The sequence below is a fragment of the Vitis vinifera genome, chromosome 7 (genome assembly GCF_030704535.1).
Source record: "Vitis vinifera cultivar Pinot Noir 40024 chromosome 7, ASM3070453v1".
NCBI classification, from domain to species: domain Eukaryota; kingdom Viridiplantae; phylum Streptophyta; class Magnoliopsida; order Vitales; family Vitaceae; genus Vitis; species Vitis vinifera.
The window spans coordinates 7,803,958-7,823,922 of NC_081811.1; the positions used below are offsets into that span (position 1 = coordinate 7,803,958).

At 34.7% G+C, this 19,965-nt stretch overlaps 3 protein-coding genes and 1 long non-coding RNA gene across 4 annotated transcripts; 2 read left to right on the forward strand and 2 right to left on the reverse strand.

Moving 5' to 3' along the window:
• Nucleotides 1-1,935: 1,935 nt before the first annotated feature.
• Nucleotides 1,936-2,749, reverse strand: LOC104879822 (uncharacterized). The gene is made up of 2 exons (XR_786244.3): nt 2,589-2,749; nt 1,936-2,437 (listed from the first exon to the last, which is right to left on the reverse strand). It is a non-coding gene; the product is annotated as an uncharacterized LOC104879822 (long non-coding RNA).
• A 1,511-nt stretch (nt 2,750-4,260) lies between these two features.
• On the forward strand, nt 4,261-6,879 carry LOC104879821 (EG45-like domain containing protein). The gene is made up of 3 exons (XM_010654114.3): nt 4,261-4,507; nt 6,099-6,378; nt 6,482-6,879. The coding sequence occupies exons 1-3, from the start codon at nt 4,393-4,395 to the stop codon at nt 6,486-6,488; spliced, it is 402 nt and encodes a 133-aa protein (XP_010652416.1). The 5' UTR covers nt 4,261-4,392; the 3' UTR covers nt 6,489-6,879.
• A 2,656-nt stretch (nt 6,880-9,535) lies between these two features.
• LOC100254834 (uncharacterized) lies at nt 9,536-11,719 on the reverse strand. Its single transcript, XM_010654111.3, has 4 exons — nt 11,412-11,719; nt 10,217-11,081; nt 9,898-10,070; nt 9,536-9,785 (listed from the first exon to the last, which is right to left on the reverse strand). The coding sequence occupies exons 2-4, from the start codon at nt 11,024-11,026 to the stop codon at nt 9,656-9,658; spliced, it is 1,113 nt and encodes a 370-aa protein (XP_010652413.1). The 5' UTR covers nt 11,027-11,081; nt 11,412-11,719; the 3' UTR covers nt 9,536-9,655.
• A 2,019-nt stretch (nt 11,720-13,738) lies between these two features.
• On the forward strand, nt 13,739-18,154 carry LOC100259944 (hypothetical protein At1g04090). Its single transcript, XM_002272120.4, has 2 exons — nt 13,739-14,213; nt 16,306-18,154. Exons 1-2 carry the CDS (start codon nt 14,111-14,113, stop codon nt 17,910-17,912), a joined length of 1,710 nt encoding a protein of 569 aa, XP_002272156.1. The 5' UTR covers nt 13,739-14,110; the 3' UTR covers nt 17,913-18,154.
• Nucleotides 18,155-19,965: the final 1,811 nt, after the last annotated feature.

Genomic DNA, 19,965 nt, shown 5'->3' on the forward strand with positions numbered 1-19,965 from the left:
ACATGATGCCCCCATTACCATCAGTTATAGTTCTTTTGATTCAGATTTTCAGTTTCTTGCCTCTCTAGGGCTATTTGTTGAAGACTTGGTACTTGGGTTTCATACTTTCACAAGATGAATCATGCAAAAGTAAGCAAAACCCTGTTGGACTGACATTATTGCTTTTGTATTTGGTTATTTTATATATTGATGATACTCCTAAAAAATAATCCTGGTGCAATCACCCTTGTACTAAAGCTTTCCTTTTAGCCAGCACCAGTAGGAAGGTAAAACAATAAAAGAAAATTAAGCCAAATGTACTGTGGTGCTAGGCAAGTGGTCCTTAGCTAAAAAATTGATTATTTATTTATTTGCGTACACATTCCATATCACTAGAATGACTGCCCTAGTTCAACGGCATGGTAACTACTCGTTGCAGAAATTCAACTGAACAAAAGCCATGGAGAAGTGGTGGCATAGCATCCACATCACATATTTCGTCATTATCATCATCCTCTGTTTCCAGAGGAAGTTAGTATATTGTCATAACTTATTCAAATGACTCTCCCTTAACTTATATAGGAGAGTAGGAAGTTTCTAAGCCTCTTAAAGCAATCTACAATTATCTATTGAGTGGAGGAGTATGGAAGATTATAAAGAGGCCTAGACATGTTCACACATCTTTACACAATGTTGGAAGATAAAAGAAGTGTTTTGAGTGTTTTGAGATTTCTAGAGAACTCTTGTATATGGCTTTGTACATAACTTTCATGTAAGCTTTTCTAGAGAGTTCTAAATTGGTGAGGAACCTTTGTGGGTTTCAAATAATTTTTTAGGTGCCCATAAATAGAAGGTGGCCTTATTTGGCCAAGACACAAGCAAGTCAAGAGCTTCCTAGCATTGCAAAGCATTTTTGTGCAATACAAAACTTCCTTTTTAAGTGTTGCCCTCGTTGAGCATCCTAGCTACCAACTCACGTAGCATTGCTTAGCATAGCAAGTTAAGATCAGGGAAAGAATGACTTAGCAATATGAAGTATCTTGAATTGTCTAAGTGTCGCACATGAGTTTAAGAAAGGCTTAAATCTGTGACAATATACTGCTTGAACATGACTACAAAACCCAAAACTGGATATTAGTTTATGATGAAGAATGCATATCTTATGACTTCATTTATGGAGTATTGATGATAGGTGGTCAGCACTGATGCTGTTGTAGTACCATTTTCTTGCAGAAGAAGATGCTCAGAGATCATAAGGATATTAGTTTATGTTGTAGTACAATATGTTTGTCAAAACAGAGATGATAAATAGTTTAAGTCAACAAGCTCTCCTTTTGTATCATGAATACCTTAGCAAGTGTAGTTTTTATGCAGGCAAAATGCTATGTCACAGAGATACCTCATTAGTGGGAGGGTCAAAGATAAAAAACTGTACAAATTGGGTACAATGGAAGTATTTTGCAATTTTGAAGCCCCATATTGTGAGTGTAAGAATATGGTTTTATGGGTAGCATGGAACTTTTTTTATTTATTTAAAACTTGCTGTCAGGATATATTTTCTACTATTTGATGGTTTATTCCACATGCTTCTAGTTTCGCATTTCTGAAAATGGAAATGTGTCAAATTTATTGCCTTCATCCCTTTCCTACAAAACAGAGTGCCCTGTTACCATCAGTTCAGAATTTCAGTTTCTTGCCTCAGCTTTGCTTTGCCAACTTGTGGGTATTTTAAGTGGAGGTATTTCTCCTTTCACCATGGCTGTTTCAGCCGGTTTAAGACTTGGTACTTGGTTTTCACACTCTCACCATATGAATCATGCAAAAATAAGCAAAACCCTGTTAGACTGACATTGTTGTTTCTGTATTTGGTTATTTATATTGATATATTGATTTTATCCAGCCCTTCTTCTAAAGCTTTCCTTTTTTTTCCCCAACATCAATAGGAAAATCAAACAATAAAAAAATTTCTTAAGCTAAATGTATTGTGATGCTAGGCAAGTGGTAATTTATTTGCATACTATGAGATGATGTTCATACACATTCCATATCACTAGAATGACTGTCTTGATTCAGTGGCATGCTAACTACTCACTGCAGAGATTCAACTATTTATTTGCAGAAGCCTTGCAAATCCATGGAGAATTGGTGGCATGGTATCTACATGACATGCTCCATCATCATCCTCCTCCTCCTCTGTTTGTAGAGGAAGCTAGCATATGCTGCTTGAACATTACTGCAAAACCCAAATCTCAGGAGGACTTCATTTTTGGAGGAAGCATATACACTGATCTTCAGGGGCAGCTTGAACGACCCGTTTAAAGTAGCTTGAGGCTATATCTTGGTCCTGGTGGAGCTCCCACACTAACTTTCAATATTAAGAAAAGATTTCACCATCTTTTGGATCTGCCAGAATGGCTCGACCCAAGTATTCCTCTGCTCCTTGGAGATCATGCTTTGACTGTCAAAATGACATGTAAGTATGCTTCTGTACTAGAAGGAAAATATTTTTGTTGTGCTTTCTTATGAATTGCTTTAACCAAATTCCTATTTTTTGCCCTGCAAACTGTGCTGATACAGAAAGAAATTGAAGAAGATGAAAGCATTCTCACCTAATACAGAAACTGAGCATAATTCCTCAGAAACAAAGGGTTGTTAGGATTCCCCCCCAACCCACCATCCTTTTGTAATACTCTTCCACTCCTGGCCTATGGTCCGCCGCTGTCCTTGCCAAAGCCTTTTGGAATAAAATTCCCTCCACCACCACCACTGCTGCCTCGCTGTGCCCCCCCCTCCACCCCCCCGTCCCCCCAACACAAATCAACATCATTCACACCGAGTCCTCTTGCAAGATACATTTCTTAACCAACCAGCTCATTTTCCTCTTCAAAAGCCACATTCCTACCTCCATTCTCCCTAATAAAGCCCATCATTTTTATGTTTTCTATGCTGAATTCATCATCTCCCATAGCCATGAATCTCTCTCCATCATTTTCCTCCAACTCTTCCTGCTCTTCCTCATCCTTTTCTTCTTCCTCATCACTGTCTTCATCCTCATTCATGCAACTTAAACAATAAAATGAGAAAGATGGTAAAGTCTGCAACAGTGAGCAACTGGGTCTCCACAGATTTCCTTGGGAAGGTTTCAGGTACTACTAAACTCATCCTTGTTGTTGCAAGATGCATAAGCCAGGCCTTTCAAATTCCCATCAAATTGAGCTTTTCAAAAGCCTCTATGGCCAACATTAACCGATGGAGAGATAGGAGAGGAGTTGAAAGAGATTAAGGATAGATTCAAAGACCCAGTTTGATGCAGTAAGAGCATGTTGTGAGCTTGATGAATGGTGGTTGTAGGGTGTTTGATAGTTGCATCAGAAAGGTTGTTGGAACTGTCTGAAAAGCATGGCAGGAGGGAACCAAGAACTGGTGTTGAATAGCTCTTGAGCAGCCTTTCTCTCCTTTTAACAATAGCTTTGGTGGCTGCTGTTTGTGTTACATGTGAAGATCTATCAAAAAGAAAACAAGCTGAGAGACGGAAGATCTTTCAATGAAAATACTATACCTTTCTGCTTAGATTGTGGTAATAAAATTTCTACATTCTTGATTGAATGTAAATTATGGGATTTTGCTAGTGCTTGAAAGCTAAATGTCTAGTAAAAATCTGCTTAAAACTTCTATATTTTGATTTTTATATAATTTTATGTTGATACTAATATTTCCATGGGAAAATTACTGAATAAGGTAGGCTGAGGGTGAAAATTACCTGGAAGGGTCATCAACTTGATGTTTCATTAACGTAATGAGTATGAAAGTAACATCTTATCTAACGTAAGAGCTAATTATTAAAGGGTCTACTAATAAAAATTTACAAGAAATGAAGCTATAAGTTGGAGGAAAAAAAAAAAGGGATACCAAAAATGCAAAGAAGAAAAAATTATTAAAGGGGCTAATAATGAAAATATTTGTATCAAGGCGAAAGTTAGACCTCGAGAAGGGTATCTTTCAACATTCCCCTTGCCTTCTTGCACAAAAATGCTACTGGGGCCGTCCTTAAATATTGATGTCCAAACCCTACCACAAATACCTGTCAAGCTACTCCTCCAGTCCTCCTCATGTGCTGTACCTATTTATTTATTTGCGTAGAAATAGGTGGGAACTTAATCATGGAAGGGCCCACTATACTGGGTCATTTTTAATTTTTCTTTAGTTACCATTTAATCTTGTCCACATCGTGGATTCCAATAGGTTATGCTTGTGGTGCAGTATTACCATGCGATTGTCCGCATGTAATTCTTGAATTATATTATACTTACCATGTCCCCACAGATCCTCTATAAATACCTCTTTTCTAGGCCTACCGATGATCATTGCTTATCACTGGTAATTAAGCCTGTTTAGCAAAAGAAATTTGTGGTCATGGCAGCGCTGCGAGGTCTCCTCTTCCTTGTCATGGCGTTAGCCTTTTGCTTCTTTTCAAAGACAGTAGTTGCAGCTACAGGGACTGCAACCTACTATACTCCTCCATACGTTCGTAAGCCTCCATAAATTAGCATTCTTCCAAGTGTTTCATTTACCTCCTTAGTCAACCAAAATCTGATTTGTGCACTAGAATTGAGGTTAATCATTTATACTTGGATGGGAAAAAACTAAAACTAAAATATGGGATTCTTATATATAAAGTCGTATTTATGTGGCCACTGGCCATGATATATGAAATCATTCTAAAGTGGCATTATAAGATCAAGAGTGGAGAGGCACCGTATCCTTGATCTGAGTAATGTTTTAGAATTTTTGCATACTAATGAAAGTAAGGCTATGTTTGGTTCCCGGAAAATGCTAAGAAAAGGAAAAAAAATCATGTGGAAAATGATTTTCTTTAGTTTGGGTGACATGGAAAATACGATGAAAAAAAAAATAGAAAGGAAAATATTAAAGAATATATCATAATATTTTCCTTACTAGTTTCCTTTAAAAATAAGGAGGAAAATAAGAGAAAAGAGGGGAAAAGTTGGGGAAAATTTTATCGGGGTGGTATCGGCTTGCCAAAAGTGAAGGCTTTGCAAATGAGGGGACCAAGATCTTCATTATTGCAGATGGCGGAGGAGAGGAGAAGTTGATCAAACTTCTCAGATGAGTCGCCGTCGGCGGTCGTCGGGACCACTTTGCAGCGCATTTTCGACAACTCCATCATTGTTTAACCGTTGGAGACGGCGAAGGAGCAGTGGCTGTATCGCTCTAGGTTTAATCAGGAAACTCATTTTCTCGCTCTTTCACTTTCTGGGTCTCTTCGATTTCCTGGAAATTGACGTTTCGTGGTCCGAAATGCAGACGCAAGTGCCAGAATACCCGCCTGTATCGGCGGTTCTGATTCATGAAATCCTGCTAGTGATGAAGTTCGGGGAGGCGGTTTGCGACGGCGATGCGCCGTATGTCTGTACGACTTCGAGGTAGGAGAAGAGATTAGGTGGTTGACCAATTGTAAACACATTTTCCACCGAAGCTGTATGGACCATTGGATGGATCACGATCAGAAGTTGTGCTTGATGAGATGCAAGATGAGTTTAATCAACGACTCTGGGCTACCTCTGGGATCACATGGGTTTTATTTTATTTTTAAAATTTTGGTATAGTGAGGGTGAGAGGGTTGAACTGTATATACATGAAGAAGAAAAAAAGAATGATAGGTACCATTAAAAAAAGGTGAGTTTTCAATAGTTATTGAACAATGGGCTCCCACAAAATGCGTTCTTTTATAATTATTTTTTAGAAAATAAGAGCATAAAATTTATTTTATTATTTAATAAATTGATAATCATTTAAGACAAATTATTGATTTTGTTTTCCTTCTATTTTTCCTTAAATTTTTTTCATGGTTAACCAAACAAAAGAAAATTAATTTTTTTTTCTTTGAATTTTTCATAGATAACCAAACAAGTGAAAAAAATTATATTCATTTCCTTAGTTTTTTCTTTCCTTCCATTTTTCTTCCCGATTTTCTTTCTCTCGCATTTTCCGGGAACCAAACATAGCCTAAGAGATTTGAAAGCAAGAAAATTGTTGCTTACTATTTCTCTTTCTTGCTTTTATATGAATCAAATGGTGTTTTTCCCTTTCATATGCAGCTTCCTCTTGCAATGGTTATCAAAATGATGGTGTGATGATTGCGGCAGCGAGTGATGCAATCTGGGACAACCGCGGCGCTTGTGGAAGGAATTATAAGGTCAAATGCGAGGGTGCAACCAACGCTGGGGTCCCTCAACCTTGCCGGGGTGCTCAATCCGTGGTCGTGAAGATCGTCGACTACTGCCCACCTGGCTGTAGAGGCACCATCGACTTGTCTCAAGAAGCTTTTGCGTCCATTGCTGATCCAGATGCAGGGAAAATAAAAATATCCTTCCAACAGTATGTAAAATGCATGATTTTGATTGATTAAAGGGCATAATCATTATTTATTGTTCATCTGCAGGATTACTAATATTTCTTTGCTTAATTTCTTTCAATGCAGAGTATGAAGTTCATGGATGTAGTGAATGCAATCGGATATGCATGGATGCTTAATTAGAAGATCGATTGCATGTGGAGTATCATCCTTGTTAATAAAGGTTGTTTGAAGTGGTGGTGTTTGTGTTTTGATGGCTTTTACCTTTTGTGTTGTTGTTACTGTATAACTGTGAGTGGTGAAGCAGTTGGATAATGTATCATGAAGGAAAAGGATAAGTTTTTCATGATGTTTCTTGTCGACAGATTCAGAAGAATCAAAAGCATTTCTGCTGCGTCTGTTTGGAGAACATCTATTTGAAGAACTTGTCATCTTCTATAAACAAAAAGATGGGACTAAGATGTCTTAATTTTAAGTCCAATCTTGGAAAATAAATATTAGTGGGAGTTTGTTTTGCTTTTCTATATTTTTCTGTTGGCCACAGAGATGATGTCAAATGCCAATAAAAAATGGGAGTTCATTTGCAACCATTAGATCATTTATAGCCTGAAAATCGTAGTATACTTGGAACCCTGTTTATATATTCTTTATATCCATATGATTATAATTAATTTAACAAAGAGAAAGAGAAAAGGGAAATTAAGAAACGTACTGTTCAGCTCCGTAATGATCTGAAAGCTGAATATTCCTACCTATCTTATTATTTTAAGTTGAGTCTGTGAATCTTGTTCACGTTGTGTTAAAATTAAGATATTTTACTACATAGATAAACTCAAACACAAACACCATTAAAAGCATAAATATAAATATGATGTAATTATTAAACGGATAATATGAAACTTATTTAATGATAATGTTTTTTTATCCTATTTAATAATAAAGTTGACTTAGATTTACAAGTTTATAAGATTAATGTTCCAACATGTTTATAACTCATTTAACTTATGCAAAAGAAAATTATATTCTTCAATGGACTTGGTACCTTATTTAAGGGAAGACAATTTTGTGTACATGAGTTGTTCATAATCAGTTGGAAGAAAGTGCTCCTTCATATTCAACTCCATCTCGTCTCATGTCTCTATGGGTGATTGGCTAGTTCTATGAAGTCGATTCTCAATATTATACCATCATAGACGTGTTGCTCCTTTCAACTTTACCTTCACAAAACGAACTTTTCTATTTTCGGGCATTGCACACCAATCAAAGTAATTGTCCATCAAAATAATCTAATCAAGAAAAGCTATTGGATTTAATTTTCCATAAAATTCATCAACTTCAAGGTGTACCTTTTTTGTCACATCATCATCTTGCTAAAAGAGTTCGCTTCTTCTTTGATTCCCTATCATAAAACTGTCTTGTTCTTTGCATGATCGACTTGGTGATTGTCTAAATTGATGACTTGCAATCTCATCTTCAATTGGTCGTTTTTCTTAACTCTTTTCTAATAACTTCATGATTTCCTTAAGTTTGCTATTTAGTTGTGTTATAGCATCTTGATGGGACTGTTGTGTGGCTGAAATTTCCTTAAAGCATATTGTAGCAGCATCTCGATTATTAGAAGTTTTTTTGGAACTCATGCTTGCATAAGTTGCTCTGCTCCTCAATTGCATATGCCTTAAAGTCAAGAACTTTTGCTTTGATACCAAAACTGATGTACGACAATCTTAGGATGGTTGCCTACACTCAAAAGTAGGTGGACTAGGGTTTTGTTTTTAGGGTACAAGGAATAAAGTTTATGGTAGAGAAAAAATAAGATTAAAAAAATAGAGAGAGAGAATAAATAACGAAGAAAAGATGGAAACCTTGAGTCTCACTAAGGCCTTCTAGGAGAGTCTTACTTAGAAGAAAATCAATGCAGTCTTACCATTGAGGATTGCAATACTTGCAATGAAAAAAAATATAATATTGTTAATATCAATCAATTCATTCCTTGGATTTACATTGATTAGTGACTTCTCTAAGAAATCCAAACTTTACTAAGATTCTAATAACCTATTATAACTCTAATTCTTATTATAACATCCAAAGTTTATTTGGACTCTAATAACCTATCATGACTCAAATTATAATTATATTATAACTTAACTAACTAATCCTAATTTGACTCCAACAATTCTAATTCATTTCTAATTAATATTAATTATATTTAAAGTTTATTTATCTCTTCCCTTTCCTTCTTAAGTAGACTTTAAAAGACTTTCCCCCATCACTTTTATTTGACATCTGAATTGTCTTGACCAGGAAGGGGAAGAGGCAGAGGCAGTTGCCAAACAGATGTGCCAAGAGGCAACGGTTTCCTTCAGCATGGTTTGCAACAAGATTAAGGGTCATAAGACAGAATTATCTAAAAGTGGGCAGCCCTATTCAGGGTCCATGTTGAGGCTTCTTAGATTGTTTCTAGCTGAGGTTATCATTGCATCCATGGTTTCTGGAAAGAATAACCAAGGGGTCATGGTTTTGAATGGATGGAGTGTTGTATTTATTCTGTCTTCCTACTCTTCCACTTGAATGGATTTTATCATGCAATTCAAGTATTTTTGCATTTTGAAGCCCCTTGTTGTGAGTGTAAAAATATGGTTTCATGGGTTACATGGAACTTTTTTTAATTTACTTAAAACTTGCTGTCTGGATATATTTTCTATTTTATGGTTGAATCCAAATGCTTCTAGTTTCACATTTCTGAAAATGGAAATGTAACAAATGTATTGCCTTTATCCCTTTCCTACAAACAGGGTGCCCCATTACCATCAGTTGTAGTTGTTCTGATTCAGATTTTCAGTTTCTTCCCTCAGCTCTGCTTTTTCAACTTGTGGGCATCTTAAGTGTGAAGGTATTTTTCCTTTCTCCAGGCCTATTTCAGCTGGTTGAAGACTTGGTAGTTGGATTTCATACTTTCACTAGATGAATCATGCAAAAATAAGTAAAACCTGACATTGTTGCTTTTTTTTTTTTTTTTTTTCTGTATTTGGTTATTTATATATTGATGATGGTCCTAAAAATGATCTTGGTGCAATCACCCCTTCTACTAAAGCTTTCCTTTTGCCCAACACCAGTAGGAAAATAAAACAATAAAAAAAAAATTCTTAGGCTAAATGTACTGTGATGCTAAGCAAGTAGTACTTAAGCTATAAAATTGACTATTTATTTATTTGCATACCATGAGATGATGTTCATACACATTCCATATCACTAGAATGACTGCCCTTATTCAGTGGCATGCTAACTACTCACTGCAGAAATTCAACTGATCACAGAAGCCATGGCTTCTCCATGGAGAAGTGTTGGCATGGCATCCACATGACATGTTCCATCATCATCATCATCCTCCTCTGTTTGCCAAAGAAAGCTAGCATATGCTGCTTGAACATGACTGCAAAACCCAAAACTGGATATCAGCATATGATGTGTACATATTGAAGAATGCATATATTGGACTTCATTTCTGGATTATTGTAGAAGATGCATTTGAGGAAGCGCATTACCTATCTTCAGGGGCAGCTTGAACGGCCCGTTCAAAGTAGCTTGAAGCTCTATCTTGGTCATGGTGGAGCTCCCACACTAGCTTTGCATACTGAGACAAGATTTCACCATCTCTTGGATCTGCCAGAATGGCACGACACAAGTATTCCTCCGCTGCTTGGAGATCATGCTTTGACTGTCAAAATGACATGTAAGTATGCTACTGTACTGAAAAGAAAATATTTCTATTGTGCTTTCTTATGAATTGCTTAAATCGCATTCCTATTTTTACCCTGCAAACTGAGCTGATATAGAAATTGAAGAAGATGAAACAGTTCTCACCTGATATAGAAACTGAGCATAATTCCTCAGAAACAAAGGGTTGCTAGGATTCTCCTCCAACATCCTCTTGTAATACTCTTCCACTCCTGGCCTATCGCCGCTCTCCCCACCAGAGCCTCTTGGAGTAAAATCCCCTCCACCACCACCACCACCACCACCACCGCGGCCCCCAAAGTCAACACCACTCACACCAGCTCCTCTTGCAAGGTACATTTCTGAACCAACCACCTCCTTTTCCTCTTCAAAAGCCACATTCCTACTTCCATTCTCCCTAATGCCCATCATTTTTATGTTTTCGAAGCTCAATTCCCTATCTCCCATAGCCATGAATCTCTCTCCATCATTGTCCCCCAACTCTTCCCACTCTCCCTCTTCTTCTTCTTCTTCTTCTTCCTCATCATTCTCTTCTTCCTCATTCATGCGACTTAAACCATAAAATGAGAAAGATGGTATAGTCTGCAACATTGAGCGACTGGGTCTTTGCGAAGATTTCTTGGAAAGGTTTGGGGTACTAAGCTCATCATTGTTGTTGCAAGATGCATAAGCCAGGCCCTTCAAATTCCCATCAGATTGAGCTCTTCGAAAGCCTCTATGGCCAGCATTAACAGACGGAGAGATGGGAGAGGAGTTAAAAGAAACTGGGGATAGATTCAAAGACCCAGTCTGATGCAGTGAGAGCTTGTTATGAGCTTGATAAATGGTGCTCGGTGGGTGTTTGGCAGTTGCATCAGAAAGGTTGTTGTTAGGACTTTCTGAATGGCATGGGAGGAGGGAACCAAGAACAGGTGTTGAAGAGCTCCTGAGCAGCATTTCTCTCCTTCTAACAACAGCTTTGGTGGCTAGTGGTTGTGTTGGATATGAAGATCTGTAAAAAAGAAGACAAATTGAGGGACACAAGATCTTTCAATGAAAATACTACTACCCTTTTGCTTGGCATGTGGTAATACAATTCCTACTTTCATGATCGAATGTAATGTTTGGGATTATGCCAGTGCATGGAAAGCCAAATGTCCCATCTTCATGGTACCCATTCTCAGCACTCATGGCAATATCATACTTAGCCAGAAATTAGCTAAACCCCCACAAAACCCTTCTCCTTTCTCAATCAAAATTTGCAGCTAACATGAAATTCCTACATGCAGAACCAAAACCCAAATACATGGCAGACCCTGAAAATGGAAAGAAGAAACCATACCTTCAATAACCCTCAAACAATGGAAACGCACAAGGCCTCCCTTTCCCAAAAATGTGATAGCAAATGAAGAAATTCGAGAAACACTGCTACTGAACCACACCAAGACCCTTTTATAACCGTGTGAGAGATGAGTTCGATTTAGAATCTGATATTTTCTTCCTTCCTTCCTTCCCTCCCTCTGAATGGTGATTTTATTTGTATGGTTGAGAGAAAAGTAGGAGCAAATATCGGTTTGGACTCTTGTCGAAGTTGAAAGTGCCAGATGGGCCACGGCAGGCATATGCTCCGCTGGATGTGAAAAGTAAACATTGAAAGCCCAAGTTGGAAGTATGGAGGCTTCTTGGAAGGGCTCCGCTGGATGACCATATTCAAGGTTCTGGAACACCTATAATTCCTTTAGTTTATCCCACAATTTGTCTTGTTAGCCTACCAAAACATGGGAAGAGGAACACGTTTCGCACGGCATATTTGCTTGTGCTTCACACAGCTGTCATTTGACTGATTTCAACACTTGTATTATGTCATTTGCTCTCCTTCTCATCATCATTGCTTCGCTCATTAACATATTTCAAATTTTCGATTATATTTTCTTTCCATTTTATTCAATTTATTAAAAAAAAAAAAAAAAAGTGTTTTGAATGTTTTAAAGATGTTTATACCCCACTCTCATATTAGTATGATTTATTTAGGGATAATGGAAAAAATTCCCTCAAAATTGCAAAAGTAACCTCTCATTTTTAATAATATAAAAAATAACCCAATAAATTAAGTATGTTTGATAAGATAACTTAATATTTTGACTTAAAGTCAAAAACATTTTTAAGTAATAAGTGAAAATAATTAATTTAATCTTAAGTTCATATCTTTATTTTATTTTTTTACCCTTATTTATCTTAATTACCTTTATATTTTTCATTTGTTATTTCATAACTTTCACTATTACTTAACCACCTTTACCCTAATTATAATGTACAAAAATAAATATATTAATTTGATGATTTAAAATAAGTTTTAAGTTAATTTTACCAAACAACCGTAATACTTAAAGTAATAAATTTTAAGTTAACAACCTAAAGTTAAGTAATTAAGTAAAAAATATTAAGTTTTACCAAACAACAAAATAAAACTTAAAAGTCCATAATAAATAGGCCTGTGATGGAAAATCAACACTAATTAAGTTTTTAAGCAAATTATATACATTCTTTAAATTTTTAAATGTAATTAAATTAATAGGTTAATACGATTTGTAATATGTTTGGTTCTCAAAAGTACTAAGAAAAAAAATATTAGAAATATAATTATTTCATTGTTTTTTCTACCATAAAAAATTAAATATAATTAGAATTAATGTAAATTTACATATTTTCAAATTATTTAATTTTTGTATATAAAAAAAAGTTAAATAAACTTATGGAAACGTATAAAAATAATTTAGGTTGGTAAGTTCCTTATTTTATGTCTTTAAAAATAAAAACCGGCAAGAGTTCTTATATTTTATAAAGAAGTTTATATTTAAAAAAAAATGTATTCAAACAAAACACCTTAATAAATTTAAATCTTTTTTTCTTCTCTATTTTTCATTTTATTTTCATTATCTTACATTTTTCATCTTTTTTTTTTTTTTTCAAAAATCAAACATAGCTTAAAGAGTTTTGATTTTGGGTTTAAATGAAGTATTACTAGATTCATATAAAAGCTTCAAATAATTCCACAATTGCTTGAAATTAAATAAAAACTTGCCAACAAAAAAGGATTAATATGTATTTTTTTCTAATAACGGTGGATGTTTAGACCAGCTTACGCACATCTTGACTAATCGCACGGGGAGTTAACGATCAGGGAAGTTTCTAGTGACCCTAAGTGGACTTATATATATATATAAAGGGGTATATGATTTGCTTCAAATCTTGAATTCATATCCTTTTAAGATTTTAATTGTAATTATATCTAATTGGACAATATTTCTATTATTTTCTATTTAAGTATACTATTTACAAAAAAATTATAATTTTAGGAATTATTTTCATAAGATGGAAACATATTTGTGATAAGAAATTCCAAAAAAAAAAATCATATCTATTGTTGTTTTCCATAATGATGTGGCCTTCATTATCATAAAATGTATCATTTAGAGAAAAGTAATATGATTAAATTTGAATTTTTCTTCCATTTAAATTTCAGTTATAATCATTTCATTCAATCCATTGATTTAACGTATGGAAGATTAAGATTAATCAAAATTAAAGAAATAATTAATATTTATTTTTTGATGGTGGAATGAAAATAAACACAAAATAAAAGGTGAAGTAAAACTAGGGACCCGGGAAAAATAACGATTCCAACCAACTTTACCTTTGTTCCCACACAACCAAATCCCTCTCTTGCTCTCTAAAACCTCCAAGAATTCTCAGCCATCAAACCTTGTTGGGGTTCCTCAGAAACAGAGAATTTCAATTCTGTATAAAAAATTTGTGGGGGTACATTTTCTGTATGGTCCCACGAACCCCACCATTGTCAAATCTCACCTGAGTTTTTGTTTTTTGGTCTTTTTTGGGGGTGGGGGTTGTGGGGTGGGAGGTATCTTGTCTTGAAATATTGCATGGATTTCACATGCCGATGTTCATAACCTTGAGAAAATAATTTTTTAGTGTTTTTTTAATCCTTTGAGAATTCCTTTGAGAATTGAGATATTGTAAAATATGTTTGGGTGTCAGTGTTTCCAGTGGAGCAGGATCGCCGAATTGTTGCCGCCGGATACCAAAACATTCTCGCTGCCGGCTCCGATTCCCACATGGCCTCAAGGTTCGTGAGAGCTTGGTTGCAAAAATGTTGGGTTTTGTGTCATTGTTCTTCTTGTTCTTTCTTTCTTCTTCTTCTTCTTCTCATTACTTTGGTGAATCATGCCGTGGGTTTGGGTGATTTTGTGTGGGTTTTTGTTTTCTGGATTTTTATTGAAGGTGGAAGTTTGGATTTTGTTTAAGGAAATTCAATGTGGGAGAATTTGAATTTTTTTTTTATTTAGTGATCAATTGGATTGTAGGTTTTGATAAAACTTTGCGTAGGTTTTGAATTTTCTTGCTGATGGGTGTATAGTTTTTGTTTAAAGAGAAAGATTAGTGTATGAGAAAAGTATTTGGATTTGTTGCTTAATAGATTGTGGGTTTTAGTTAGATTTTGGATGTTGGTTGATGGGTATCTGCGTTTTGTTTAAAGAGAATGACAGTATGTGGGGTTGAGTCCGGAACTTCATTGTTTTTTCCTTTATAAATTGAACTCTCTGTTCTGTTTAATTTTGGGTACATGTTGGATGGCAGATGTTGTATATTTGTCGATGGGTATGTGCCTTTGGTTAAAGAAACTGTTTGGATCAATTAGGGTTGTAGGTTTTTTCTTTCTTGGTTGATGAGTCTTTTTGGCTTCTTTAACCTGTATGTTGATGGATCATTGATTGTGGGTTTTAGTTAGATTTTGGATGTTGGTTGATGGGTATCTGCGTTTTGTTTAAAGAGAATGACAGTATGTGGGGTTGAGTCCGGAACTTCATTGTTTTTTCCTTTATAAATTGAACTCTCTGTTCTGTTTAATTTTGGGTACATGTTGGATGGCAGATGTTGTATATTTGTCGATGGGTATGTGCCTTTGGTTAAAGAAACTGTTTGGATCAATTAGGGTTGTAGGTTTTTTCTTTCTTGGTTGATGAGTCTTTTTGGCTTCTTTAACCTGTATGTTGATGGATCATTGATTGTGGTTAATGTTATGTTTCATTTGGTTTATTAGTGATGGTTAAGTGTGTGTAGATGACCTCCATGGTTGACTGGATTCTGTGCACAAAGGTCTTATTATGTTTTCTTTAATTTTTCATTGCACATCGTTGGTCTTAATTTGGGCTCAATTGCTAGAATTTCCTGATTTTTGTCCAATTGGATGGAAAATTATGCAATTAGGACCAAGCAGCCCCTGCCCATTGGCCATTTTAGGTTTGTACTATATTCTTGTTAGCTATATACAAATTGAAATATGTAAATGCATACTTTGCCCACTTGAATAAGTTTGATGCCTTGGGTGGGCAGCTTAGGTTTGCCAAAAGTGTTACTTTTATTAACATATTGTTGGTGGGAGACTAGTTATGTGAAGCATGATTCATGGCTCTGTATGGGATTTTATTTTATTTTTTTATTAATTTCCAGGTTACTTTTGCTTGGTCTTCTTCCTTTCCCTATTTACCTTTTTTTTTCCTCCCTTTGAAGTTTCTCAATGAGTACTTTTGGATTTGTGAAATCAGATACAGAAGGATTTCCACTGAGGCACTTTTAAATTTTTTTGTTCCTTCCTTTGAAGTTTCTCAATGAGTACTTTTGGATTTTTCAAATCAGATACAGAAGGATTTCCACAGAGGCACTTTAAAACTTTTCTGTGGATTCTTGGTGCTGCAATTTTGTCTCAGTTTGCTTTCTAAATATTTATAGGCTCCAGAGTTTTGGTTTAATTTCCATTTTCTCTCTCGAGAAATGCGTATGGGACAGATTCAAATTATTACTATGTTATCTTCCTTGTGTTAGATGGGGACTCTGTTTCCTTACACATTTATGTGCTTGGTTCTGAATGTCCATCCTGGTATTTATTAGGAAATCTTGTCTAGTGGGATTTTGTATTATTCCCTGTTCATGCATTTTTGTTTTACGATTTGTATTTTTAAAGTTTCTCCCATTTGAGCCCATAGAAGGATGTGGGTCATATGACTTGTTTCTTTTTCTAGGTGTGTCTCATACTGTTGTTCATCCATGTGTTAGGATGGGTGTTCCGGATGGCATTTGCATCAATACAAGCCATTTGTTTTCTTGCGTTTAAATGTTATTTAGTGGGTTGAATATAATAAGTCATGTTTGTCTATCAGGTCAAGGATTTGCGTCTGGCGTAATCAATCTTGGAGAACTAGAAGTCTTTCAAATATCCAGGTTTGAGTTTGTTTGGGGCAGCAATCTGTCGCAGGACAAGAAAAAGGGTGTTACGTTTTACAAACCAGTGGGAATTCCAAATGGATTTTTCAGCTTGGGTCACTACTGCCAATCAAACGACCAGCCATTGCAAGGATTTGTTCTTGTGGCTAGGGAAGTGGCTTGTTCCAATCCCGAAGTTGCTCAAATTTGCAATCTTGATAAATCTCCACCTCTTCAAAAGCCCCTTGACTATACATTACTTTGGAGTCCAGATGATGGAAGCGAGGAAAATTATGATTCATGTGGTTATTTTTGGCTACCTCAACCTCCTGAGGGTTATGAGGCCATGGGGTTTGTGGTTACCAACAAGCCAGACAGGCCTGAGTTGGATGAAGTGAGATGTGTTAGAGCAGACCTGACAGATTCATGTGAAACTCACCATCTTATATTTAAAACCATTTCCAAATTGTCAAAAGTACCATTTCGAGTTTGGAGCTTAAGACCTTGTCACCGGGGAATGCTGGGAAAAGGTATCCCTACAGGAACATTTTTCTGCAGTAGCTACTGGAACCATGGAGAAGAGCTGAATATTGTGTGCTTGAAGAACTTAAATCCATCTCTACATGCAATGCCAAACCTTGATCAGATTCATGCCCTCATCAAGCACTATGGGCCTACTATTTTTTTCCATCCCAATGAGGCTTACTTGCCGTCTTCTGTTGCATGGTTTTTCAAAAATGGAGCACTGTTGTACAAAAAGGGTGAATCAGATGGTCAGGCAATCGATCCGGAAGGCTTGAATTTGCCAAGTGGTGGGAAAAATGATGGGGAATATTGGATAGACTTACCAAGTGGTGATAATAAGAGAAGCCTCAAAAGTGGAAACTTGGAAAGTGCTAAACTTTACGTCCATGTGAAGCCAGCTTCAGGTGGGACTTTCACTGATATTGTGATGTGGGTCTTTTGCCCCTTCAATGGGCCAGCTACTCTCAAGGTTGGACTCATGAATATTGCCCTTAGCAAGATCGGTCAGCATGTGGGTGACTGGGAACATTTCACCCTCCGTATAAGCAACTTTACTGGAGAGCTCTGGAGTATATATTTCTCACAGCACAGTGGTGGCATATGGGTGAATGCTTGTGATTTGGAGTTCATAGAGGGGAATAAAGCCATTGTTTACTCATCAAGAAGTGGCCACGCAAGCTTTCCTCATCCTGGGAGCTACATTCAAGGTTCCTCAAAGCTAGGGATTGGAATAAGGAATGATGCTGCTCGAAGTAATTTGTATGTGGATTCAAGCATTGAGTATGAAATTATTGGAGCAGAGTATCTTGGAGATGGAGTTGTTACAGAGCCATGCTGGTTGCAGTACATGAGGGAATGGGGTCCAAATATCGTGTATGATTCAAGGTCTGAACTGGATAAGATGATCAACTTTTTACCAGCAATGGTTCGATACTCGGTCGAGAATATTTTTAATAAGTTTCCATTGGAGCTGTCTGGGGAAGAAGGGCCAACTGGGCCAAAGGAGAAGAAAAACTGGGCAGGAGATGAAAGATGGTGAGTGTTTTGCTCTTTTTTACTGGTCTGTTCATATGACACACACAGAGAATTATAGAGAACTGAATTAACCTTATTGTAACCGATGTAGACTTGAGATTTATTGGAACATTAGTATGATGAACTAGGGCTTCTCATGGGAAGAAGCATAGGACATTAGTGGGATCTTTTCCAAATTTAGGCATCATCTGTATTCTATGCTAAATAAGCTCAAGAAATTAAATAAAATTTATTCCAATTTCAGTAGTTATGTGATCCCATGCTTTGTGTTCTTTTCTTCCTGTTTTTTCTTCCGTTTGTACTTTCTGTTTTCAAAAATAAAAAATAGTTAGGTGGTGTTTATTTTTTAGTTTTTTTGCTGAAAACAATTTGTTTTCAGAATTTAAGTTGTTTGTTTTTCCACTTTTTCATAACTTATTATAAACTTTTTACTAAATAGAAAAAGTCAAAATATATAGTTTTTTCCAAATAGAAAAAATAACATATTTGTTTTTCTTTACTTTTTAATACTTGATAGAAATAAAATACTACAAAAACAAACAATTTAATATTTAACACTATTAAGCATTAAAGTTCCATTTAAAATTAAGTAAAAAAACAAACACCACATTAGTCACACATTCTTTCCCATCATCCGCGGTTATAGTTTCCCCTCATCTTGTGCAAACCACAACCTAAATATAGTTGTCAATTTAATTCAAATGATCAAATATAAAAGAAAGGATGGTAAGTAAGGTAACGACTATTTTCAAGAGCGGTTCTGAAAAATGGTTTTGGATAATAGTTTTTAAAAACTGTTTTATGATGTTTTGTATAATAAAAATCTATTTTAGAGCTTAATATATTTTTTAACATGTTTTTAATATTTTTAAATATGTTTTAAAAATAAATTTATATTTAGTATTTTATTTTTAATCATTTTATATGTTTGTATAATTATTTTTAAAAATAACACTAAAAAAACAATCTAAAAACACCATATTTTCTGGTTACCTAATGTATTTTCCTGTTTTTTGTTTTGGAGAATAAAAAATTGTTTTCGAAAACAATTACTAAATAAACCCTAAGTAATGCCTATAAAATTTCTAATTTGGTAGAAAAAAAATAAGGGTATTTTTCCGATATTAGTTAATTACCAAAATGTTATGCTAAACTTATATTTAATAAAATGGAAATAAAGATGAATCATAGTATTATTGAAAAAAAATCAAAATTTTTACTTAAAAATGAGTTTTATTTTTCATGAAGATAAATCTATAATGAATAATTTAAATTAAATAAAAAAAAATACAAAAATAGAATAAGTTTTCTATTCCCACTCCCAACGTGCCAAAAAAAAATTTATAAGTTTTTTGTTTTGGAATGTACAATATTTCTTATTTTTACTTATTTTGAAGGGGTTGCAGCATGTGTTCACTAATTCAACTAAATTTGAATTTAAGGAAAAAAAAAAACTAAATTTGGCACAAAGCTAGGCCTAGGCCTTGGTTAATAGAATGGCCTTTTGAAACTTTTTAACAAAATTAATTTGTATCTTGTCCCTATAAATCTTAATCATTAAATTCTAAATGGGTATGTTTGATTTTAGATGTACTGAAGAAAAAAAAATTAAAAAATTTATTTTTTTTATATTTGATTTCCATATAAAAAATATATTAAAAAATTAAATATAATTAAATTTAATTAGAAATTTATTTATTTTTAAATTATTTACTTTTTATATAATGGAAGAAGATAAATTAAATGACTTTAAATATTAAAAATTAATTTTATTTTTATTTATTTTTTTTATTTTTTCTTTCCTCTATATTTTCTTTGAAAATTTTTGAAAACCAAACATAACTTATATAAATTTTTTGAAATATTATAAATTCTCTCATTTGGATTTTACCCTTTATTTAAGATTTTCTCCATTACTCATTTCCTTCCATAGAGTTGAAAAATTATGAAAAGGAGTAGTGAGATTACAACTTTAGTTTTTACTTGTGATTTTTTTTTTCATTACTTTTTGCACATATGGGATTGAAAAAAAAAAATGGAAAAGTGAAAAAACAGGA